Raw genomic sequence first — 27186 nt, 5'->3', positions numbered from 1 at the left:
TTCACAATCACACACAGACACTTTATTAGTTTCCTCTACAAGAGACAGTAACATCAGTCTTTTTAACAGAAATCTCGGGTCATTGGAGAGGCCAAATAGATGGCAGAAAGATGAAATATTTAAATTAATCAAAAGGCACTACAACCCCACCTAAAACCTATAACCACAGCGGTAGTGGGCTAAGGAAGATTATGCTATGGCAAAAAATAATCTCGTGTCAATGTGAGAGATTACGGAGCAGGAAGCTGAGTTTGCTTTCCAGAAGACTGTGGTACGAGGAACATTTGTGCCCCAGAGGACATGTGACCAGGGGAAGGGCAAGACGGCTGAAGGTCAAGCCAAATGGAAAGAACAGGTACAAAGGAAAATCCAGGCAACACAGTCCCCAAGCTGGAGGGGATGAAGGATTAGGCTTTTTCCCACAAGAAGCATTCACTGCCCTGTGTGCTGCCTACCCCCAGGCACCCCCCACCCCCACCCCACCCCCACTCCAGAGATCTGCTCACGCTGTAAGTTGCCCACTGGCTCCAGATTTACAGGACTGAGCAGCTGAGCTGGGGCTGCCTAGGGTTCTTGCGGTCATTTTGCAGGCTTTTGAGAACTTGTCATAGGTTGGGGGGAAAGGGGGAAAAGGGCGGGGCTTTGTTGTCAGTAGTTCTGAACCAAGGAAACCCTGAAGTATTCACATGCAAAGTAGTCTGTGCTCTCCCCTCCCCAGGGGAACATCCAAACACCCCTATACAACACCTTCCAAAGCCTGAAATCTTGCTGTGGGCTCAGCAGTAGTTAAAGCCTCAAGCCTCACAGCATCAAGCCAGAATGAGACAAGGCAGGTGCAGGCGGGGAAATCTCAGCAGTTAATCTCAATCTTTCTCTAAATTTAGGAGAAATACTAATATACCCTGATGAGGGGTGTAGAAAGCTTCACCAGAGCAAGCCGGGCCTTCTGCTGAATCTGTCCTCAAATACCAAGGGGGAAAACAAAGGGGTGGGGTTCACTTTATTTGTAAAAAGCCTCAGCAGTTACTCTATTATAAAGGGACATGGCTGAACAGGTAGGAAACTGATTCCCCATTGTGAGTTCTCCTGATGGCTTCTGCCAGGATCATGGAGATATCGATCACCTATAAGAGCCAAGAAGGGCATCAGGTTAGCAGCACACAGACAGATGATGGACCCATTGTTGATGAGCAGCTCAACGAGGGGCCTTCCCCTTAAAACTGCTGCCCTGGGGCTGCACCCCCTCGTGAGTCGTGCACCCAGCTATAGTCCGCAGATTATTTTTAACATGACCACTTAAAAAATGATCCAAGTGCTAAGGGAGGGAAACTTTTGACTCAGACTCACCAAGATAGCGGTGAGCTGACACATATGCATTCTCAGCAGTGAAATAAAAAAGAATACTTAAGATGGGGGTAAAAAATCCTTTAAAAATGCTCCAATTCCACATATTAATCTCAGAAAGCTAAGGGATTACCAAACACATTTTTAATTAAGTGATGCCTTGTCCTTTTAGTGCAATAACACCTTGAACTTTAGTGTCTAATTACTTGGGGGAATTAAAGGAGTGGTCCCAGGACCTCTTGGTTTTGTCAGTCCCAGATGGAGCAGAGGAATATGGATTTTAACAGGAACCCTAGGTAATTAACTTCAGCTGTTTCTAGAGCATGTGACATTCTAAGGTGTGTACCACCACTTTAAAGGTTTCCCTGTGTCTACAGGGGCCAACAGTTAAGAGTGACACACACTGTAAAGCATGGACTTGCAAATTTGAGTGTGTGGCACAATCACTGAGAGAGTCTGCTGAAATGTGGAGTCCTAATGCTCTGTCCTCCAGAGGTTTGCCTAGCAATCTGAATTTTTACACGTGATAGTATTTTTTTAATTCTTGGGTCACAGTTCCTGATGATGGACCCTTAAGAGCAAAGGAGGAAATCTTCAGCATCCAGACACCTAATTCGACATAGACAACCACCTCCTTAAATACGTAGCAGAGTCCTATTTTGCAAGAATCTCATCCTTACCTGTATTTTGGAGCAATGCTTCATCTTATCCTCCTGAGGTATGGTATTGGTGACTACGACTGCTTCAAAGCATGCATTGTTAATGCGAGAGATGGCGGGGCCAGAAAAGATTCCATGAGTCAAGATAGCATAAACTCTGGTGGCTCCAGCTGAGAGAAGTCTAGAGAAAAAAGCAGAGTTGCTCTGCATTATTCTCACTTATCACTAGAGGACCTGAGTTAGCGGGGAGAAGTACATTAGTCAGCCTGAGTGCCTTAAAAACAAGAGCTTTATCTCTCACTTCTGGAGGCTGGGAACCCAGAGATCAAGGTGGTGACAAGGTAGCTATCATCCTGAGGCCTCTTCTCTTGGCTTGTTGGCAGCTGCCATCGCACTGTGTGCTCACATGACTTCTGTATGTACATATGTGGGGGGACCCAGCTCTTAGGTATCTCTTCTTACAAAGGCACTATTCCCACGATGAGGGTCCCCACCTCATGATCTCATCTAACCCTAGTTACCTCCCCACAAAGCCCTATCTCCAAATATCATACCGGAGGGTTAGGACTTCAATGTATGAACTTTAGGGGAGGACACAATTTAGTTCACAGCAAAGAGAAATGGGACTGAGAACTTACCTAAGTTCGATTAGCATTGTAAAAGACTGGCAAAGACTACTATGCTCAACAAAATCCATCACATTCCACCCCGCCTCCCCAGGCACACAGCTGGACTACATTTCCCAGCCTCTCTTGCAAAGTTAGGAGTGGCCATGTGACTTAATTCTACCTCTCAGAATGTGGGCAGATGTAATGTATACCACTGGCTGGGCTTAGAAGAATCTTCCATGGGTGATTCCCCATGCTTTTTTTTCCTTTCTGGCTGGCCAAACTGGAAATGTCTTCCAAAGTAATATTGGAAGCTTTATGTTAAAGATGCACTACCACCACAAAACCAAAAGAGGGATACCTAAGCCATGAATAAGAAACTATCATGTTAATCAACTGACATTCAGGGAGTTGATCTATTATAGCAATTCGCATTACCTTAATCATACAAGGATGAGATGAATTTTATAAATGTATACTCCAGGATCCCAGTCAGAAATCGCTCAGCACATAAATATTTTCTTAGCCTCTATTATCTGCCAGGCCCCGTGCATGGCACAGACACCCTGAGGTTAAGGAAAAATGATGAGAAACAAGGCTCTCCACAGTGGTGTGGATTATAAGCAATAGGGAGCCAGTTAAGGTTTTCAAGGAGAGGAGTGATGGGCTCTAGCCTTAGTTTTGGACAGATGAGCAAGTGGGGAGGCAATGAGAGAGAGATGGACTAGGGAGGTAAGAGATTGGTGACTAGCAGCAGAGAGAACAGAGTGAAGGAAGTTTAGAACTGTGCAGGCAAGGGATGAGAAATAATATGAACAAAGGTGGTAGCAGCTAAAATGGACAATCAAGAGGTAAGGCCAGGGCTTATGGCTTAGGTGAAATATAAATAGAAGAATACAGTGGACCCTGCAACAACACAGGGGGTTAGAGGCACTTACCACACCCCACACACAGCTGAAAAATCTGAGCATAACTTTTGACTCCCCCAAAACTTAACTACTGATAGCCTCCTGTTGGCCAGAAGCCTTACTGATAACATAAATGGTCCATGGACATATACTTTGTGTGTTATAGTATATGCTGTATTTTTATAATACAGTAAGCTAGGGATCCCTGAGTGGCGCAGCGGTTTGGCGCCTGCCTTTGGCCCAGGGCGCGATCCTGGAGACCCGGGATCGAATCCCACGTCGGGTTCCCGGTGCATGGAGCCTGCTTCTCCCTCTGCCTGTGTCTCTGCCTCTCTCTCTCTCTCTGTGACTATCATAAGTAAATAAAAATTTAAAAAAAAAAATCTACAGTAAGCTAGAAGAAAGATACTGCTATTAAGAAAACCATAAGGAAGAGAAAATATACTTACAGTTCCTCACTAGATTAATAAAAAAAAATGTATGTAAGTGGACTCACACAATTCAAATCTGCATTAAGGGCCAATTCCTATCTTTTCAGGCCCATAAATTTCTACTTTGTTTTTTTTTTAAGATTTTATTTATTTATTTGAGGGTGTTTGAGAGAGAACACGAGCAGGGAGAGGGGTAAAGGGAGAAGCAGACTCTCTGCTGAGCAGGGAGCTCAATGTAGGACTCGATCCCAGGACCCTGGGATCATGATCTGAGCCAAGGCAGACACTTAAATGACTGAGCCACCCAGGTGCCCAACTTTAATTTGTTTTTAAAAACTATCAGGGTACCTGGGTGGCTCAGTGGTTGAGCGTCTGCCTTTGGCTCAGGCTGTGATCCTGGGGTCCTGGGATCAAGTCCTACATCAGGCTCCTTGAAAGGAGCCTGCTTCTCCCTCTGCCTATGTCTCTGCCTCTCTCTCTCTCTGTGTCTCTCACAAATAAATAAATAAAATCTTTATACAGTTTAGCACAATAAAACTAAGGAAATCTGGGGGGTCAAAGTAAAATATTCATCAATTTATGCATACTGCAATTCAAGTCTACGGTACTAACTCCCAAAGGTAGTTACCATCCCCATCGGTTCACTTCTGAGGAGCAATCAGCAGGCTTAGGGAATGGAGACAGTGGCTAGCTTTTCCCTTCTAACCACCCACCCCACCTTTCCACACTCACTTGTCGGCCGCATGGCAGATTGTGCCACAGGTATCAGCCATGTCGTCCACCAGGATGGCCACTCGATCCTTCACGTCTCCCACCAGCACCATGCGGTCTACTTCGTTGGCCTTCTTCCGTTCTTTGTGAATCAGAGCAAAGTCCACGTTCAACCGGTCTGCGATGGAGGTCACTCTGCAAAACAGGGTGGTCGCAGTTACATCTGTGCCCATGGCTGTGGGGCTCCTAAAGACGAAAGCCTGGGACTAAACAATGGGCTCCTTTTCCAGGGGAGAATACTCCTTGAAACCAAACCGTTCCCAGGGCTGGAAAAAAACAGCTCTAATTGATTGACTTCTCAAAGGCAAACCGCACCAAGTGGGTTTTATAGACGAATGCCTCCATATCCTGAGAGCAGTTTCTAAGCGTATTAGTCAGACGTGGATTATAATTAATTCTGGTTTACAGTGAGGGGAGAGCCAGATGCCTCACCAGTCCCAGAAGCAGGATGATGCTCAGGCACGTTCATTTAATAGATTGGCAGCAGAAGGGGAAAGAGAAAAAGCTTTATTAATGAAGGCTGGGAGTGTACAGATTGTCCCAATTTGGCATGCAGATGTTGCGAGAAGTGAATGTGAACCTGGCCGGAGAGGAGCCAGCCTGGTCCAGTGCCTATGCTCTCACCATACTCCCCTCAGTGATCCACCAACTGTTATTGTCAACTGTACCTGGACACCAAGCCTGGAAGTTTCTTTTAGGAGTGCTACAAAGAAAGTCATACTAATTAGCTGAGAAAACTGGACATCATGCTATACAGCCCTAAGTCATCTCCAAATCAAAGCATCAGTCTTATTTTTCTATTACAAAACAATATGAACCAAACTAGAAGGTGAGACAGACGATGGAGCTCTGATGACAAAGTACCATATAATTCACTCAAACAGAAATTGACTAGGTGTGAATGACAGCGTGCTGTCCCAGTGACATGTCGGCCCATGCTTCACTGTGCCATCCTCACCATAAGTGAAGCCTATGTTCTGGGTTTTTTCTTTTTTAAGGGTTATTTATTTGAGAGAGGGTGCACACACATGAGTAGGGGCAGGGGCAAAGGGAGAGGGATAAGCAGACATCCCCGCTGAGCAGGGAGCACATTGAGAGGCTCAATCCTCCTCCATTCAAGGACCCTGAGATCATGACTTGAGCTGGAGGCAGGTGCTTAACCAACTGAGCCACCCAGGCACCCCTGGGTCTTGCTTTTTAATGCAGCACTGACCCAACCAGAGCATTATGTCTGGTTTCTGCTGCGACTATGGTCACACAATGGAGTCTGTGCTGAGCAGAGGAGAACCCATGACCATGTCATAGAAAACATAAGATCTGAACCACAACCTGGACAGCATATGTACCCTGACCTAAATGAACCACACCCTGTGCTCTCCATTACTACTGTGAGGGCAGTGGGCATCAAGAATAACCAATCTGCTTGGAACATTTAGTTATCCAAGACGAATGCATAATCAAATGAGCTCAAGCATCCCAGATCATCCAGACTCAATGGCCAACAACCTTAATACAGACAAAGCAGGTATGGGCCAAGTTACTCCCTATGCTCCTGTGAGGAGAATTCTGTGCATGTCACCATCACACAGGATCTCCACCTATGCCAAAAACCCTGCCAAGATGCAAGTGATAGCCACTCACTCTGAAAATACTCCACCACGACAAGAAAATTATTCACACAAAGACAAAATAGTAAGGCAGCAATATGTTGTCTACTGAAGGCAGTTTTCCTGTACCCAACTTTGGGGAGGAAATCCTGCTGGATTATTTCAAACACGACTATTCCCCTAAGTCTTGTGGCAAGGTGGGAAAGTAATGCCCAACAAGTTGAGTCTGACCACTACCATTAGGGGGATGGTTTTTGGGCTCTGTTGCTTCACGGATGATGACTAGCGATTACGTGAGACTCACAAAAGCCCTGTCTAGCTGGATAATGAACTCCAAATTCTCAGCTTAACAGTTCTGTTAAAGTTACTGAAATAATGAGGCTACTGAGAAACAGTCACTGAAAATTTGAAAGGCCTTTAGAAAGATCTGAATGAGCTTTTCCTAGTCATCTGTATTTTGTACCTTCTTCATTCTATTTCTGCAACAAGAACGTATGTCATCCTTTTGAATGCATTACTAACAAGGGATACTCTAAGGAAATTGAGAGCTCTTAGTGTGCGCCACGTGAGCTGCAGAGCACTGACATTGGCCATCCTTGGCCATTAGCTTGTTTATAAAATGTTATGGTCTTGGTTTAAAATAAAGTCCCTCCACTTTATTTTCCTTCCCTGCTTAATATTTTTTTTTTTATTTTTTTTCCTGCTTAATATCTTAATGCTAGAATGAAGATGGTCTAACCAACGAGCATCACGAGTCTAAAAGCCTACTCATCCACTAATAGCAGCACATGGTTGGAAAGTGGGTGCCATTAATTAGAAATCCAAATTTCCCACCATTCCTGAGAGTTGTACAGTGTGGCTAGCTCTGTGGTGCCAGGCTACTCACAGGTTTCAGTCAAGCTCTATGATACTGTAACTATTTAAGCCCTCCACCCCACTTAGTGCTGTCCTGTCTTTCAGGCGGTGATGCAGGCCAGTAAAAGAGGGTTAATAAAACTACATCTGGCTCATGTTCTAGCCATACCCATTCTGAAGTACAGCAGACCCTTGAAAAACATGGGTTTGGACTGTGCAGGTCCACTTTATGAGCAGATTTTTCTTGAAGTACAGTACTGTAAATGTATCTTCTCAGTGACATTTTCTTTTCCCCAACCTGCTTTCTTGTAATATGGTATGTAAAACACATAAAATACAGGATAGGTAACTGACTGCTTATGTTACTGGGAATATTTCCAGTTAAGAGTTGGCCCCCAGTAGTTAAGTTTTGGGGTGGTCAAAAGTTAATGTGGATTTTTGACCACATAGGTGGCGGGGGTCGATACCCCTAACCCTCATGTTGTTCAAGGGTCAATCATACTTAAAATAACTGTCACTAGCTAGAAAAATATTACTTTCTGATGTAACTGTCTGAGAGATTTCCGTAGTACTTTGAGAATAATAAGCATTCTGGCCATACCTCTTAGCTCCACCAGCATCAGGTGAGACAATAGTACAGTTCCTCCACTCAGAGATGTTCTCCCTTATCCACTTCAGGACAGCTGGCTCTGCATACAAATTGTCCACTGGGATATCAAAAAAGCCCTGAAGAAAGAAGCTGAGTCACTTTTGCTTTGTTTTCTGCACTTCCATTTACAAATGACTGATACAAAGAGGTTACTAACTTGCCCAAAAAATACCTTCCTGTTAGCATTCCAACAGATTAGAAGTCATGCCCAGTGTAGCAGACTAGAATGGGCTCCTCAGGCCTGGGCTGCACAAGAGGCCAGCCGACAGGGAAGCAGCCTGCCCTCAGCTAACCCACGGCTGTTCATAGGAACGTGAGAGTGAGCCCTTGGAAAGATCGGCCCATTCAGCCCATACCAGAACGGCCCAACATGCAGACTTGTGAGGTCATACTTACTGCCTTATGCCACCAAATGTTGGGCTGGCTTGTTAGGGAGCAACAGCTAACTGCTAACCCAGTTAGAGATGCTTTGATACACAAGCTTAGTGTAATATATCTATTATAAATGGCCACACAGAGTAAAGAGAATTCAGGAGATCTGTGTTCCAATACTAGGTGCTATAAGATTAGTGGTGCTTCTCAACAGATCTGTTTCTCTTCTACAGAATGCGTAGAATCACCTACCCCATGTACCTCACTGGATTGCTGCAAGCCTCCAATGGTGATCTGAAAGTCCCTTTAAGCAGTACAAAATATAAGGTAGTATTCTGCTCCCTTTATTCTATGTTTATGCTAGGAAGTATGCTGATAGCTGTGGTTCTCAATTTGATGATGACCGTTAACAGTTCCTATTTACTAAATACCCATCCTGGGCCATGCATTCTACCATCAATTTCATACTCACAGTTAACAATGCGGCATGTGTTCAAAGAAGTTAAATAACTTGCCCAAGGTTATAAAGCTGCCAAGTGTCAGAGCCAGGATTCAACCTCAGTTTGAAACCAAAGCCTCTGCTCTTCTCAGAATTCCAGACTACCTCCCTTATCCAACTACCCCAAAGCAACTAGGACCAGGAACAATGCTTCAGGTAAGGATGCTTACAGTGATGTCAATGTCTAGTTACTTTGAGCTGTATTTGGGCATGTGTTTGCTTCTCTGCAGTCTCTAGCATTATCATTATTATTCCTCCCCCGTCCCTTTCCAATGTCAAATATTTAGCTTCCAGATACCTGAATCTGAGAAGCATGCAGGTCCATGGTGATAATATGATCCGCGCCTGCCACAGAGAGCATATTTGCCACAAGCTTGGCTGAGATTGGAGCCCGGCTCTAAATGGGGGGGGAGGGAGAAAAGAACAACAAAACCAAAAAGCCATTTTGAGACACAATCCATTTGGTCAAGAAGCATTTCTTTATTGTGCACTTACTATGTTTAAGGTACCGCACTACAAGGAAATTCATACAAGGTGCCATGGCCATTGGCTTTACGAGTAAATCACAATCTAGCACAAATATTAAGTGCAATATCACTTTTTCAAATCAGGATGTTTTTCAGAAAAGAAAACTACCTTCCCACCTTTTGTTTTCTTAACTTAATGTAAACATTTTCAGCCTATCAAGTGTTCCAATGATCAATTTTTAAACTAGGTAGACTTAAAAAAATCTTTTTCACAAGAATTTTAAAAATCTCTTTTAACACATACATACTCAAACCTGTATGACATGTAACAGGTCAAAATTTAAAGCTCTAGCATAGAATAGAAATTATAGTTTATTTTGTAAATTAGTACCACTCATCCACTCATCTGGAGGTCAACCTTCCAGCAACTTCAGCTTCCTTAAATAACAGGTAAATATGCTGGCTGCAATATAAAATAGCAAAGCCCATGCTCTTTATACTCTGTAGGAGCACTACAGTCTCTCAGAATAAAAATATCTGGCCTTCTCCCAGACATTGTAAGGAAACTTTGGGCACTGATTATTATAATAGTCCTGGCAAAGTTTTATGTATATACCTTAACCTCTAATATACCACATGAATGAGGTGAGATGTGTATGTGTATAATGAGATCAAGCATTCATGTAACCAACTTTAAGTTTTATAGAAGAGGTCATAGCTGGAACCCCAAGAGGGTCCCAGGAGATCTACCATAGCTTAAAAAATCTTTTCCACGGTAGCTGGTGTTTAGTCTTACTGTCACAATTAAAAAGTCACAGTGAGCTAAATGAAAGTCACATACATATGACTGGAACAAATACAAACTACCAATGTGTTGGTTTATATAAACCAACCACATAGCGATTGTTTTTGAACACTAGGTAATACCTATGAGAATGCAATAAAAAAAAATAATACCCTCTAAATATGCGTCTGAGGATTAAGGATGTGTGTGTGTGTGTGTGTGTGTGTGTGTGTGTGTGTGACTTTGAGCAAGTGCTTCTCCTGATTTTTTAAGTTTTTTTAAAAAGGAGATTCTGCTCTCACCTTATCCTTCTTATCCTGCCGGGCATAAGGGAAGCATGGGATGACTGCAGTAACCCGGCTGGCTGAAGCAATCTTACAGGCATTAATCATGATCAAAAGCTCCATTAGATTGTCATTGATTTCGCCACAACCACTCTGAACAATGTAGACATCCTCTCCACGTACGCTTTCTCCAATCTCCACACTACAACAAGAAAGGAAGGAAAGCAAAAAAACAAATAAGAGATTTTAAGGCACTATACTACACTTCTACAGACAGTGAGGTCTAGAAAGTATAGCTTCCCTACTACTATGCTGCTCATGAATTATAGCACAGTGGGGGTCATGTGGACACTGATCCCTTCAGACTTTGGGTGATCCCCTGGAGAAGCCCCAGTACCAGAAGCAGTTTTACTGCCTTAATTCAAATATTACCTACTTTTTCTTTTTCTTTTTTTTAATTATTTATTTATTTATTTATGATAGTCATACAGAGAGAGAGAGAAGCAGAGACACAGGCAGAGGGAGGAGCAGGCTCCATGCACCAGGAGCCCGACGTGGGATTCGATCCCGGGTCTCCAGGATTGCGCCCTGGGCCAAAGGCAGGCGCCAAACCGCTGCGCCACCCAGGGATCCCTACTTTTTCTTTTTTAAAGATTTTATTCATTCATTCATGAGCAACACAGAGAGAGACAGAGGCATAGGCAGACGGAGAACCAGGCTTTCTGCAGTGAGCCTGATGCAGGACTCGATCCCAGGATCCCGGGGATCATGCCCTGAGCCAAAGGTAGAAGCTCAACCACTGAGCCACCCAGGCATGTCAATATTATCTACTTTTACATGTGATATGGCATGAAGAAGATTGGCTAAAGTACTTACAAGTAATTGGACATAATTTCAGTGAGCTGCCTATATCTCATTTCATATAGGAATAGAATATGTGAATGCAAATTTGATACAGAATCTGGGACTGTCAAAATCCACATTTAACAAAAGCAGAAGGATCACGTAAGGAATGAATCACTACTGTTCTGTAATGATGCCTTCTACGGAAGCCAGTATCACATCTACCATATCGGCACTTCACTCAACAAATAGTCAATGTTCGTATGTCAGTCACTTCTAAGTGCCAGAGACACATGGAGAATAAAACAGATGTGGTCCTCCATTTTATGCTAACTATATTCTATCGAATTAGTAAGTCTTGTTTAAAAAAATATTCCACAGGAATTTAATTATGGAGTAGGGCTATACTTTACCATAAAATGAAAATTTTAATATCCATGCTTGGATCCTTACCAAGAATAACTTATGATTAAAAATCATAACCTCTGTGATACCTCAAAGCAACACCATTTCCCCAATTAATCCCATAGGTGAGGTGGGGGTATTTGTGGGTGTGTGTGTGTACAGTACATAGTGCGTATTCATCAGGAGTAGGTCAGAATAATTGGTAACTCCCACTGATCAAGAGAAAAACTTGAACAAGAGGTAATTCCATTACCAGAAAAAGCTGATACAGGAGTTAATTAACATTTATTCCTTTCCAATCCAAGTTCCAATTAACTGTTACTTAATTTTTAAAATAATGGGGTTAGTTTATATAGTAAAGCAAAAAAAAAAAAAAATGAAGAGCAAATGGTAAAAATCAAGCCAGAAACCCAGGAGAACAGAGAAGCTGAGATTCCTGGTAGCCAGAACAAAGAGGAAAAGACATTAGTTTGGGATATCTGGAGATAAACCTTCGGGCACTGAATTAAAGTGGTATTCTGTACTAGGGATCCCTTAGGTTAAAAGTGCATTATCTTCTCAGTAATCAAGATCAATAATCACAGTTCCTCGATTGATAAAGTAGAAAAAGTGCAAAATAAACCCAAAGTGAGCAGAAGGAAGAAAATAACCCTAAGAGCAGAAGTCAGTGAAACCAAAAACAGGAAAACAAGAGAGAAAAACCAATGAAATGCAAGGCCTACATTGGCTCTTGGGGAAATGGGAATTTAAACATTGGTAAGTCTTAGGGCACCTGGCTGGCTCAGTTGGAGGAGTGTGAGCAGTTCTTGATCTCAGGGTCGTGGGCTTGAGCCCCAAGTTGGGTGTAGATTACTGAAATAAATAAATTTGAAAAAAAAATTGAAAAAAGCTGATAAGCCTCTAAGAAGACGGACCCAAACAGCTTTGCTGGAGACCTCTAACATTTGAAGAATGAACATGAATTGTGCCCCCTCTTTTCCAGAATACAGATTGAGGGGGGAATACTTTTCCAAGGCATTTTACGTTTTTACAAGGCCAGTATTCACGAGACACCTGAACCAGACAAAGGCAGCATGAGAAAACTACACAGAGGGAGAAGTGGTGCAGGTGTGGTTACAACAGGAAGGAGCCTTGTGGTGACAGGATGGTTTTGTATCTTGACTGCATCAAGTTCCATATCCTGCCTCTTGCATTACACTCCAGTTTTACAAGAAAAATATAGTTTGGAAGAACTCTGGCTGGGAGCTTCGGGAAAAACTGGGAAATGCATACACAGGATTTCTCAGTATCGTTTCGTAAAATTCCAGGTGAATCTACAATTGTCTCGAGATTTGATTTTAAATGAACGGGGCGTTACTAGACTTTGTGTATACTTGGGTAAACTGTTACTGCAGCCCTCCATGAAAGTAGAGGTCATAAAAGCGCTGACTAGAAACAACAGCATTTCTGTATTAAGTCAAAGAGCCTAGTTCATTTATATTATGCTCTCAGAAACTATGTGATACAGTGAGGGAATGTGGAAAACTCTGGGTTGCTTTTGACTTGAGAAATAGCTCATCTCCAAATATTTTCTCCCTAGCTTACTATGCATCGGTCACACAGTCTTCCTCTTCTTTCCCTGAATCTGTCCCCGCTCATGTCATTGCCTTGCACTTCCCACTACCTGGAATGCTCTTCCTCTGATGAGCTCATTTATTTCTCAGGTTTTTAGTCAAAATGTCTCCTCAGACTATCTTAATTAAACAAATGACTTCCCTGAGGACCAAAAGATTAAAAGTGACTTAAAAAAAAAATCAGCGCACTTGGATGGCTCAGTGGTGGAGTGTCTGCCTTCAGCTCAGGCCGTGATCCTAGAGTCCTGGGATCAAGTCCTATGTTGGGCTTCCTGCTCAGTGGGGAGTCTGCTTCTCTTGCTCCCCTCCCGCTCCCCCTTCTGCTCCTGCTCTAGCTCACACACACACACTCTCGCTCTCAAATGAATAAATAAAAAAATCTTTAAAAAATCCAATCAACTGCAGTGTATGGGCCTCATTTGCATGCCAATTCAAGCAAACTGAAAAAAAAAAAAACCCAGCACATTTATGAGACAGGCAAATTTGAACACTGGCTGGATATTTTATATTGAGAGACTGCTGTTAATTTTTTTTAGACAAGAAAATGGTATCGTGGTTACTGAAATATATATGGATGATATGATATAATTTATCTAGGTTTGTCTCAAAATAATCATGGGTGTGTGTGGAAGGGGGAATTAATAGATGAAACAAAATTAACTGCTGAACTAGGTGGGTGATGGGTACACTGATACTAATGGTACTATTCTACTTTTGTTTGAAATGTTCCATAATAAAGTGACCCTCCCCAGTTACTATCCTCCCAACACTTCTCATAACTTGTTATCACCTTACTTTTTACCCATGTGTCTCTTCTCTTAGAATGCAAGCTCCCTGAGAGCATGGGCCAGGTCTGGCCTGCTCTCCTGTAGCCCCAGCTAGCTAGAGCTGCTGTGACACAAAGGGTGAAGGAATTCATACCACCTCAGGATTAGGATGCCTCTTGAGATCCACTCAAGTCAGAATGGAAACCTGCAGGCGTGCTATTGAGAAGACTGAAAAGGCTGGCTTCTATCATTCACTGTGATCCACTTCTGTGAGTTAGAGTAATTCACTTCGCACTGGAGGTGAGTGAGTCTAACATGTTTGTCTAAAAGATTTTGCTTAAATCCGCTCATACCCTTTTCACAGATACTCTGCTGGCAGAGATTTCGCTTTGGGTACAACTACAACCTGTTGGGCCCACCAGAATGGGATAGCTACGAAGAAATTTGTGGCAGGATCCTGGAATTGTGATATGAAGGCAGCCTAATGAACAATATGGCAATTTTGTGCATCCTGGTTTGGCGGAACAGACATGTATTAATCACCAAGATCAGCCTTAAAAAGGAACAGGACTCTGTTGGCAACGTCAACTATGCCGTTAACTATGCTGATGCTGAAACTGCTTTCTGAAGACATTCTTCAAAATTCAAATGGACAAGCCAAGCCGGGCAGGGGTGGGTGGGGGAAAGCTAGGGAGGGTTTTCTGGGAGGGTAACTTCCTTGCTTTCTGAAAAGTAGGTTCTAGAATGGCACTGCCCAATCTGGGAGTCACTGGACTTGTGTGGTTATCAAGCACTTGCAATGTGACTACCATTTCCGAGTAACTGAACTAAAATGTGCCGTAAGCATAAGATTCACAGTCTATTGTCAAGAAAGTTTAAGTAAGAGGAAAAACCTATCTCCATTTTCATGTCGCTTGTGTTAAAACTATCATATTTTTGGAAATGCTGGGATAAATAAAATACATAAAACACAAGTGGACAAGGCTAAGTAACACCTCTTGGAGGAGGCCGTGTTCTGCAAGTTGCTCATCGTGGAAGGCCAAAGTTAAGAGGTGGTGGTGTTTAAAGGGACTTCTCAGATCTCCTCTACTCACGTTGCCCACCCTTTGAGAAATTCAAGTTGTAAGGGCCCCTTCTATGTTTTACGGTGCACAGTTCCAGTGTTGACCAGGTACTTCAAATACCTGAGAGTGACTTCAAAACTTAGGAAAATTTTAAACCCTCCCAGAGGTATGGGGTGAGCCCCATATCTCATCATTTCCTTGATTAAGAGCTCCATTTCCCAGGGGCAGAACCAAAGTCAGGCACACTGACTTCCAATAAAGTCAACAGTATCCTCTACATCTGAGATGGGAGGCCTATGGCTCTGATTTCAGTCAAGAAAACAGAATATAATATCTGTGGTCCAGACATTCACTCAACCAGAACCAGGATGTCTGATTAGGAGCTAGGGAACAGCAGTTTAACAACTGATCCAAGATGACATTAAGAGAAGGGCTTATTCTCTATTTCAAAGCTTTCTTACTTTCAAGTAAGACCAGAAAGCAACATGCTTAGACCATGATGGCTTATCTCTCTTTACAAATGCCACAACTAGCAGAGTCAATATAAAAAATACCCACAAGAGGCACCTGGGTGGTTAAGTTGGCTAAATCTGACTCTTGACTTCAGCTCCAGGGTCCTGGGATCAAGCCCCATGTTGGGTTCCACACTCATCAGGGAGTCTGCTTGGGATTCCCTTTCCCTCTGCCACCCGTCCCCCCCTCTCACACTCCCCCTCTCTCTCTCTCTCTCTCTCTCTCTCTATCTATCTATCTCTCTGGAATAAATAAATAAATCTTAAAAAAAATACCCACAAAATTGCTTACATTGTTCCTTATGTTACTAGATATCATTATTTAAGGATCCCACTCATAAAATTCCTAGAATTTTGTGCCCGGAGGGATCTAAAGAATTTTATGAAAATAGAAACAGAAACTACATAATCCACTGCATATGCCTTTTTCCCTTTGGCTGCCAGGAAGCCAAGGGATACAGTTCAATTAACACTGAACTTCAGTAATCACTTTATGCCAAATTCTTGGCGCGATTATGATAGTCCTTTGTTCTAAAAGGCTTCTGATGCATCTATTAAATGAACGTTTTGTATGTGTGACTAGCATGAAACACACTTCAAATCCTTTCTTGAAAGCAGATAAAGTATTATAAAATTAAATTATGGGGTGCCTGGGTGGCTCAGTCAGTTAAGCATTTGCTTCAGCTCAGGTCTGTCTGGAATCAAGCCTCTCATCAGACTCCTGTTCAACATTGAGAGTCTGTTTCTCCCTTTCTCTCTCCCTCTGTCTATCCCCCTGCTCCTGCTTGCTCTTTCTCTCTCAAATAAATACATAAAATATTTAAAAAAAAAAATATAAATAAATTATCACAGCCAACTGAACATCAGGGATCATTTGCTAAATACAATACTTTAGTAGAAATGACTCTTAAAAATATTCTAATATCATAGGAAGTTTGAAAAATAATTTTTTACAAGAGCACCAGCTCAGCACCCAGCACAATCACTAGTAACATTTTTGTGTTATTTTATCACCTGATGATAAGTCAACCAGCAGTTCAGTCACTTCCCAAAGCAAAATTCAGGTGTAAATCTTACCCTCAAGCATAGAAAGTGTTATGATCAGGCATGTATCTAATAACTTGAAAATTTTATTTATTAAACTATACTCAAAATAAAGTGGTGCAGGGGCAGCTAGGTGACTTAGTTGAGTGTCCAACTCTTGGTTTCAGCTCAGGTCATGATCTCATGGGTTGTGAAACTGAGCTCCATATTCCTGCTCCATATTCAGTGGGGGGGTCTGCTTTAAGAAGTCTCTCCCTCTGCCCACCTCCCTACTCACACACTCCTGTGTGCCTGCTCTCACTCTCAAATCAATCAATCAGTCAAAATAAAGTGGTGCAAGTAAACTAGGACACTGCCTTGTTTTACTGTGCATAACTGTGATCTCACCAATGAAGATCAATCCTTCCCTCCAGTAGTGTTATAGTGTATGGACTTTCATAAAGCCCCAAAAGCCTGCAAACTATACTCAGCTTGGTTAATAAAAAGTTCAAGGAATCCTCATAAAATCTGATTTTTTTCTTATGGTTGCCTCTAAGTCAAAGAGATGATAAATTAGGCAGCGATTGGTGGTAGAACGGCTATGCCTAAAACCTGTTTGCTCTTAATGTAATCTATCAGGTGGAAAAACCTGGTTTAGCAATTTAAAGAGTAATACTCCATGTTCTCTCCCTCTAGCTAATGGCGTGCTTTCCAAGTGGCTCTGGGCCAATCTTTCTCCCAATCTTTTAGCAAGGCCAGAATGGCTGTCTATCCAGTGAGAAAAGTAGCTTCTTCTTTACCTTTCTTCTTTAGCATCAGGCCTGAGTGCATCCATCTAGCACGGAAGGCTACACAAAAAGAAATAAAGTGAAATCTAGAAGGCAGGTAGCATTCTTAAGAAAATTTCAAGAATTTAGATAGAGGCATTGGCATGTGCAAAATGCAAGGGATTAACTAACCAGGGGATATGGTTCTTAGGAAAATCCTAGGCAACCAAAGTTAGTCTTTCCCCTCCTGGCCTATCCAGAGTAATGAAATAAAACAAAGGTACTTATCACTATTGATGAGAATCAAAAAATTAAAAACTTTAGTATATTCAAAAGTTTTGTCGTATTTTTTTTAAAAGATTTTCATTTATTTGATGGAGAGCCAGAGAGCACAAGTGGGGGGGACGGTAGAGAGGGAGGGAGAAGCATACTTCCCACTGAGGAGGGAGCCAGACGCAGGACTCCATCCCAGGACCCTGGGATTATGACCTGAGCCGGAAGGCAGGTGCTTAATAGACTGAGCCACACAGGCATCCCTATTAAGAAGTCTTAAAAGTCAGATGAGATAATGTATCAGCAAAAATTTAAACAGTAATACCCAGAGTTGGGCAAATTATTTAACCTCTGAATATTAGTTCCTTCATCCATAAAATGAGGATAGTAACTTCTCAGCAGTGTTGGGGGGATTAGTGGATAAAGTAGTTAGCATAGGAACTAGCACATCTTAGGCACTCACTATACATTAATTAATTATTATTAGTATTGTTATTGCTGATGAGAACAGAAACTGGGTCAAGTTTTTCTAGAGAGCAATTTACCAACATGTTACCAAATGCCTAAAAAAATGGTGTAATGGTCCCCTTAACCTAGTGATTCCCCTTCTAGGGATTTGTCCTAAGGAAATCAGAAACGGACAAAGATTTATTATGTTCAAAGGTTTTTTAAAAAAAAAAGCATTAGTCAAAAATGGGAAATATCTACCAGCAGGGACTTACTTGGTTATCTACAATTATGGTAAAACGATAAGACTGTATGCAGCTATTTAAAACCATGTAAACTAAATATTAAGAAATTATTCAAAATATATTGCTAAGTGATGAAAGTTATCAACATTTTATATTTTAAAAAAGATTTTATTTATTTGAGAGTATCTGAAGCAGACTCCACAGAGCCTGACACAGGGCTTGATCACACAACTGTGAGATCATGACCTGAGCCAAAACCAAGAGTTGGACACTTAATTGATTGAGCCACCCAGGTGCCCCAAACATCTTACATTTTTAAAAAAGATTTTACTTATTTATTTGAGAGGAAGCAGGAATGGAGTTAAGGGCAGAGGGAGAGGATGCTGGAGAAGCAGACTCCCTGCTGAGGGGGAGCCCCATGTGGGGCTTGATCCCAGGACCTTGAGATCATGACCTGAGCTGAAGTCATGTGCTTAACCAACTGAGCCACCCAGGCGACCCAACATCTTACATTTTTGAAAAAGTATATAAACACAAACATCTTGAAGGTAATAAATTAAATCGTGAACAGCTGATCGTGGGTGGTAGGATTATTTGAGGTGTCTTTTTTCCCCTTGTCCTCTTATGTATTTTCCACATTTTCTGCAATACCATCACCACCACCTCTTACCAACATTCACTGCATTTATTGTGCTGGGACATCATTCTAAAAACTTACTCCTATCTCATTTCATCTTCACAATAATTCCATGGATAGATATTACTTTACAGATGAGATTACTGAGGCAAAGAAATGCAAAGATTTCAATGGTAGGTTCTCTGATTCCACAGCATGAGCTTCTTATCCCTTTTATCTATCTCTGTCTCTGTGTGTGTGTGTGTGAGATACATCCACCTACAGTATATATGTATGTATGTTTCCTAAATAACTGGACAGTAATGGATGATCTTGACTGGCAGAGAAAAGCCACGCTGCTCAAGAGAGCACCAACCCCTGAGATTCTGCCAAATTGTACAGATAGCAAAACTATCTCATTTGAGGCTGGGGTCTGCAGTTCTACACCTGATGACCCAGAGTACCCACTGAGCTGCTCTGTCCATGTCCTTTAGGGCCCAAGAGTTACAGAGGGCAGCAGTTTCCATTTCTTCAGTGCAAAAGAGCCAAAGGTGAAGGCAGGGAAGATGGAGGGGGGGGGGGAGTTCCATAGGTAACATATTCCATTATGTTCAATGAAGATTTCAGAACATGTAAGGAACCAAAAAGCTAATGATTAAGCCTGAAACAGGGAAACCAAACCAGTCAGCAATTTTCCACGTTGGGCTTAATCTTAACTAGCATTTCCAAGCATGCTATTATCTGACTGTTTAAAAATGAAACCAGCCTGATCTCTGTCGTAGATTGGGATTGCTGATGAATTCAGATCAGTCAGAACAGTAAATTGTTCTCACCCTCCCCATCTCCCAATATACCTTCAGGTTCTAGGGTGTTGTATGAGGCACAGGGTGAAGGGTTAACAGAAAGAAAAATAAGGTCTTTGTGTTTTTCCTAGAAGTGCAAGGAAAGGATTTAATACTACAGTCCTGGGTGGCTCAGTCGATTAACCATCTGCCTTCGGCTCAGGTCATGATCTTGGGGTCCTGGGATCGAGCCCCTCATCAGGCTCCCTGTTCAGCGGTGGAGTCTGCTTCTCCCTTACCCTCCCTCCCTGCTTGTGCTCTCTCTCTCAAAAAAATAAATAAAATCTTTAAAAAATAATAGTAACCACAGTTCTCTAAAAGGGCCAAAAAAACCTCCCTAAATGAACAACATTCTTGTTCCCTACCTACAATGCCACTTGCAAAGTCTGGTCCTGGACTGTCTTATTATTATTATTATGACGTCATAACGGTGTGGTCACAGGTAAAGACAACTGCTTGGCCAGCCTCTTCTAAGCTACTGCCTGGTTACAGACCTTGTCAGCGTTGCACTATCATTTGTATCACAACCAGCGGCACAACAGTCAAGTACCCAGATGGGAGCTGTCCACTACAGATGAATGCTTTTATCAGCAGGTCTAGGAAGGATAGGGTAGTTACACTTCAGTAATAAGTTTAAATAGGGAAAAAAGAAGGAAACAAAGGCATCTAGGAAAATATATTGAAAGTAACGTTAACTAATTTAACTGGTCACTAGGTTTGGTGTAAACTTTCCCCTTAACAGATGACTGCCATCTGTGAGATTGTGGGCACTGTTCTGATTTGATCATCAGGGCAAGGAAACACGAAGTATGCCTATCAGAACCAGAAAATTCTACATTCAGGTGGCAGGATCAGGTAAGTAAGTTTATCTTTAATATGGCCCCCAAGGTGCAGGAGGAAGTTGGAAGTGGGGGGAGGGAGCAAGTTTAATTAGCAAGGCAATGAAAAAAATTCTAGCTGCAATGCACTGCAATTCCGGTCTTTCACTCCGTTCTTTCCACCATTATCTTAACACTCAGGGATTTAAGAAAAAAAAAAAAAAAGCTGATTCCTAAATTCCCACAAGGGGTTAGAGAAGTGGACAAGTTCAGGATAGACTTTGCTCCTGAAAAATAGGTTTCTGCGTTTCGCTACACTGGGGAAGGTCAAGGATTCTAGAACTAAGGTTCCCTAAAATATTCTGGATGGCTCAAGCCGGCATGATGCTGGCAATCAGGATGCTGAGCTAATGCATCAGTTTATCCGAGCAACTGCATTTAACTTCAGCATGGCTCCACTTCTAAAGATGTGATTCTGAAGATGTGAAAATCCAATCGCCTGCCAATGCGAGGGAAGTCCTTAGTAATAATTTTGGCGCCCTCAAGTACATAATGTCAGTTTTCCTCACTACGAAACCCGACCGACACCATTTCGAATTGAAAAGCTCCTTAGTCTCAAAGAGAAACACCAGGAGAGTTCAAGGGTTCAGTACGCTGTAAGGTTTTCCCAAGCAAGCTGGTCCAAGAGTTAAAGTGAACCCAGTCCCGTCTGGATGGCTCAACAGTGAAGCGACAAAGCCACGTGTCCCCTTGGCTGAAGCTAAGCGTCTTTCCCTTTCCGTTGCTCTAGGCAGCCGCTATCCCCGCCTTGGGTCCTCCAGCTCTTGCCCTCAAACCCAGCAGCTTCGCCTCATGCTCCATTTTGACTCCACCCCACCGCACGGTGAGAATGAACGTGACCCTCCCGCGAGAGGTAAAATAACGGAAACAAGCCGCGGGGCACGCTAGCCAAAAAAGCTGCCCCTTCCCCCGCCCCGGTCCCGGTCCCTCAGAACTCACGCGGCGGCCCCATCCCCCTACCCCTGGTCGTGCAAGCACTGCCCCCGCCGCCCCGGCAGGTGAGGCCGGTCGGGGTTCCAACTTGGCCCTTACCAGGTCTCTTGATTGCTGAATTTCTTAGTCACCACCTTGCCTAGCTCCAGGCCCAGGCGGTCAGCAATTTTCTGGGATAAGTCCTGGTGGGAGCTGCCGCTGAAGATCTTAATATTCGGCATCTTGGCTGCCTACCCTAGGCACTCTGCTCAGCGATCACGGCTGCTGCTGAGACGGGACCTGAAGTCGGCCAAGAGACTCAGTGCTAACCGCTTCGCGTGGCTACTCCGCCATCTTACATTCCCGCCTGGCGTGCGGCTCTAAGTTACCCAGCGCTGGGAAGGCGTGGTCAGCGGGGAAGTCCACACCCCGCCGCCCTGATTAGCTAAGCGGGCGCGAGGGGCGGGTTCTTGCCGTAGCTTGGCTGGCCTCCAGATGGCTTATGTATTGGCTGGAGGCCATGAAAGGGGCGAGGCTAAGCCGTGGCCCCGCCCTCCGTAGCTAGGCCACGGGAGAGCGCTGGCTGGTGAGCGCCAACGCGAACCGCGCTTCATAGTGGGTGGAAGCATGTTGGTGACCCGTGGTACCAGATCGTTCCCGCAAGCGGCAAATCGGACACGCTTTTTTTTTTTCTTCCACCACCAGAAAGTCAGTCTGGCTCTGGTTTACAGTTCCTTTTAAGAAAATCCGTTTATCAGGATGGCAGCCAGTTTCTCAGAATGAAGGGGGTATTTCTGAATAGCAGTTTGCATGTTTCTGAATGTGATTTTTATCTCTTTATAAGAGCAGGGCTGATTTGAAGTACGTTTACATTACAGAGAGACACCTGTGGCACAGGTGCCTCCAAACAGCATCTTTGCCCTTGCAACAGTGTAGTATCACCTTTCCCTGGAAGACAAATCCCAAGGGGAAAGTGACCTAGAGCACACCACCTCAATCATCCAGAGACATGACAAGAGAAAGTTGTATTTTGTTTCGGATGATGGGGCCAAGTGTGTTCAAACAAGAGGAGGAGTGTGGGTTTTCCAAAATACCTTGGCAATAAAGGTCTACTTTATCTAATCCTTGGAAAGGAGAGAAAATATATATACGTATATATAGTATACGTATGGGAATTCAGATAAATAACCCAGAATGAATCACAAAACCTAGTTTTTGGTTTTATCTGCCTCATGTGAGCCTCAGCTTCATTTCTGCATGTTGCTAATGTGGCCTCTTATGCCATGTTCTATTATTTCTATAATGATACTTGCTAATGGGACCAAAGAAGATCTTCATTCCTTACCCTACATTTTCATTAAGCATATTCCGAGCACAGGTTAGAAGAAAAAAATCATACAATTTTAGAACCATACAATTTTAGTTATGAGCACCATCACTACAAGCTGTAAAAATAGAACGGACTTGAGAAATCATCTCGTCTCCTAGCTTCATCTTACATATGGTGAAACTAAGACCCAGAAATGGGAAGGGATTTGTCCAAGTGGTAAAGGTAGAAAATACTCAGAATAGCATCCTATCTTTCTCTTATTGCCATGTTCAGGAGTGTCCACAGAAGACCTCTCCTTCTGACTGTTTGTCATACTTCTACAAGTTCAGAAATTTAGCATAGGCCCAGGTATCTAGGGGTACTTGGAGAAGGAAGCAAACAGCAAGACAGAATACTAGTAACCCTCCACCATAGCTCATTCATTAAATATTTACTGAGTGCTTTATTGCATGCAAAGCAGTGTGGGGGCGCCTGAGTGGCTCAGTGGGTTAAGCCTCTGCCTCTTAGTTTCAGCTCAGGTCCTGATCTCATAAGCCTTGTGATCCAGCCCTGGGTCAGACTGTGTGTTCAGCATGGGAGTCTGCTTTAAAATTCTCTCCCTCTCCACCCTCCCTGCGACCCCCCAACTCTGTCTCTCTAAAATAAATAAATAAATCTTTAAAAAAAAGCAGTGTGCTAGGCATGGAGGGAACTAGAGAGTATTTGCACCCAAGGAATCCATTCATTCAAAAAATATTTATTGACTACTTTATTTTTTGGAAGATTTTATTTACTTATTCATGACAGACACAGAGAGAGGCAGAGACATAGGCAGAGGGAGAGGGAGAAGCCAGCTCCCTGTGGGGAGCCCGAAGTGGGACTCGATTCCAGGACCCTGGGATCATGACCTGAACAAAAGGCAGATGCTAAACCACTGAGCCACCCAGTCATCCCTGTTGACTACTTTTAATGTACTGGGCCCTGTTCCCAGCTCTGAGAATATGATAGTAGACAGTCAAAAAACCCTGCTCTTGTGGAGATTTTGCTCTCAAACAAGAAAGGTGTCGTTAAAGATAATATATAATATGTCAAATGGTGGTAAGTGCTGTAGAGGAAAATGAGGCGAGGAAGTGGGATAATGTGCTAGGGTGATAGTAGGGGAGAGGGAGAGTATAGTTTTAAATGGGGTAGTCAGAGAAAGCTGACCTGGGAAGGTCACATTTGGACAAAGACCTGAAGGACATAAAAAAAGGAGCCATGTTGCTGTCTGGGACAAGCTGGGGGAACAGCAGAAGCAAAGACCCCAAGGCAGGAGAGTATCTAACTTGTTTGCAGGATAGTAGAGTGGGTGGTGTGTCTGGTACAGAGTGAGTGTTGGGGCAGCGGGGTTGGAGCACACCTGGAAGAGTAAATAAGGAAAATGAGGTCAATAAGGCAAGAGCAATCGGTGGGAGGCTGCCGATCATGGACCTTATAGGACCTTGTAGGCCATTCTATGGATTTCTGCTTTTACCCAGTAAAGTGTTTTGTTGTTGTTGTTTTAAGCAAAGCATGCCATGATCTGACTTCCCTTTTAAAAGGATCATATCAGCTGAGAATAGCATGCAGGGGGCACGATAGGAAGCAGGGAGACCTATAAGGAGTCGGCTTCTTAGTAGAGAAAATGACACACTTACATAAATAATTATAAGCCACAGTACAACAGAGAAGCCTCCACTGTGGCAGAGCCCTTAAATGCAGCAGCTTGAGTAAGACAGATGATTTCTCTGACATTACATGCTGGTCAGTCTAGGCTAGTGGAGCAGTTCTTCTCCCCACAAGGTAATGGGCACATCCACAATTCTAGCTCATGGGAAGGAAGAAAGAGTTCCAGGGAAGGGATCTCCTTTGCAGCAAGTCAGGTGGAATTTGTCCACTTCACTTTCCATCGGATCCCTTTGGCAAGAGCTTTGTCACATGGCAAGAACTTAGTTGCAAGTCATACCTAGCAAGCAGGACCAGGAAATATCTTGGGAGGTGGCCCTGTGCCCAGGCAGAAGAGGAAAATGGATTTTGGAGGTACACCTAGACATTGGCCACAAGACCCAAAAAAAGTGATACACAGACTCAGTGGTAAAAGGTATCACCTCTGAGTGGCACATCCCGGGAGGTGGTTGTGAAGGTAGAACTACATGAGTTAGGGTGAAGAATGAGTAGAGTTTTGACAGGCAATGACTGGGAAGAAGTGAGTCTCCCCAGGCTTGAAGCAAAGGTGAGGAAGTAGAGAGGGATTTTAAGTAAAAGGAAGTCCTCTACTTCGGCTGGAGCATCAGGTACTATGTTGAGACTTTATTCTGCGAGGGATGGGAAACCATCATTCTGGAGTAAGGGAATGACATGATCATAATTGTGCTTTCAGCAAATTTATCTGTAGAGAGGATGAATAATAGGGAGAAGACTGGAGGCAGGCAAACCACGTTGGGAGGGTGAGTCATGTCCTTAACTGGGCTATTAGTTAAAGGGTTTAACAAGAGGGTCAGAAGAATATTATTTATGAATCTCAACCTTTTGGAGATTATGGACCCCTTCAAGAGTTCTATGAACACTATGGATCGTCCTCCAGATAAATGATCAAGGAACCTTGGACTCATCAGAGTAAAGCTTAGGGCCCCTGGGAGAATTTTGTAAACACCCTCCTCATTGGAAGGGATTTTTCCCTCCCCTACCCGGTAGGGCAGGTCTGGTTGTGCCTTCCCCTGAGATCCCAGACGTTATAGGAGAGTCTGAATTCATCCATTTATTCAATCAGATGTTTCTCTACCAGGCACCTCTTGGGCAGCAACTGTGGGCAAAGTACAGTGCTCAGCCTTTGGATTATAGAAATGAATAAAAGAGGGTCCCTGGGTGGCGCAGCGGTTTAGTGCCTGCCTTTGGCCCAGGGTGCGATCCTGGAGACCTGGGATCGAATCCCACATCGGGCTCCTGGTGCACAGAGCCTGCCTCTCCCTCTGCCTATGTCTCTGCCTCTCTCTCTCTCTGTGTGTGACTATCATAAATAAATAAAAATTAAAAAAAAAAAGAAATGAATAAAAGATAGCCCCTTTCCTCAATATGTTTTACAGACTTACAAATGGCTACTTTAGAAGCAGATAAAGAAGGCCGTGTTCTCTCTTCCCACCCCCAGCAGGACTACAAGAAAGTAGCGACACCAAAGTCTTCTCTTCCTGGGCCTGCCACTTAAATATCAGAACTTGGGTGCTACTCCAGGATCAGTTTTTACTAGTTGAGCTTCCTGGTCTTCTTCAAACAGTCTTTCCTGTTCTTCCTGGATATTAGCATTTCTTGCAGGGGATTTTCTCATTTTTTAAAGATTTTAAAAAATTTATTCATGAGAAACATAGAGAGGCAGAGACATAGGCAGAGGGAGAAGTAGGCTCACCATGGGGAGCCCAATGCGGAACTCGATCCCAGGATCCCCGGCTCACACCTGAGCCAAAGACAGATGCTCAACCACTGAGCCACCCAGGTGCCCTGGACTTTCTCATGTTAATGAAGGCCCTATGAGGAAACCACCCTTAAAAGGATTTTATACCACCTTGGAAGGAGCCCTCCAACCTTTCCCATGTGATAGATGACAAAAAACCTGATTGCATGACAGTTGCATGGAGGGTTAATCAGAGCAAAGAGCCCACCAACAAGCCCATAAAATTCCCTGGACTTAGAAACTCTCATGGCAACCCTCTTGGGTCCCCTCCCTCTTTGGGAGCTTTGTACTAGTGCTCAATAAACTTTGCTCTGCTGCCCACCACCCTTCATCTGTCTGGTCTATCTCTTCACTCTTCGAAGCAGGGTGACCAAGAACCATGGACCAAGGGAAAAGAAATCCTGCAACAGTTTCTGCCTCCCATGTTCTGATTTTTCCCTCTAGAGGCTAGCATGACCTATCTTCATTGTTCATGTTGTTCAGTGATGGCAGCTGGATATCTCACTTGTAAGCACAGCAGAGGGCTTTCAGAGGCCGCCACAAAGTGCATCAAATCTGGAGAGGATTCCCCAAGTGCTGTAGCCAGCCACCCCCACCCTGAGCTCACCAGCTGTCAGCAGTTGGCCCTGAACTCCTGGACTCATGTTTTCTGTGACTTCAGCAAGCATGCGAGCTTTTTGAGGGCAGAGACCATGTATCTCCCACACCCCTCAGCATAGCCCTTGGAGTGGATGCAAGGACATATATGTAAATCATGGTTTTTATTAACAGAAGTCTATCTTAAAATTAGTCCTCTTCCAGAAGCTTTATCTCACAAAGCACAGTTTGCCTGTTTTACCTTAAGTTGGATTTGGCTGGACCCTTTAGCTGCATTCTCTCCTGGGGGTTCTAAGTTGGTTTCCTGTGAATGTAACCTTAATTGTACAAAGGTCAGTACTTCAGGAAGCTAGAATCATCTAAAAATGTAAG

General features: G+C 43.4%; 1 protein-coding gene across 1 annotated transcript; it reads right to left on the bottom strand.

Annotated features, from left to right (window-relative positions):
- PRPS1 (phosphoribosyl pyrophosphate synthetase 1) lies at positions 1–21954 on the bottom strand. Its single transcript, XM_026014882.2, has 7 exons — positions 21566–21954; positions 10257–10440; positions 9002–9100; positions 7785–7909; positions 4683–4856; positions 2025–2184; positions 1–1124 (listed from the first exon to the last, which is right to left on the bottom strand). The coding sequence occupies exons 1-7, from the start codon at positions 21685–21687 to the stop codon at positions 1032–1034; spliced, it is 957 nt and encodes a 318-aa protein (XP_025870667.1). The 5' UTR covers positions 21688–21954; the 3' UTR covers positions 1–1031.
- Between the last annotated feature and the right edge of the window lie 5232 nt (positions 21955–27186).

The sequence above is a fragment of the Vulpes vulpes genome, chromosome X, assembly GCF_048418805.1.
Source record: "Vulpes vulpes isolate BD-2025 chromosome X, VulVul3, whole genome shotgun sequence".
Classification (NCBI taxonomy): Eukaryota; Metazoa; Chordata; class Mammalia; order Carnivora; family Canidae; genus Vulpes; species Vulpes vulpes.
The sequence above is the reverse complement of the archived record's forward strand: the minus strand, read 5'-3'. Positions and strand labels throughout refer to the sequence as shown.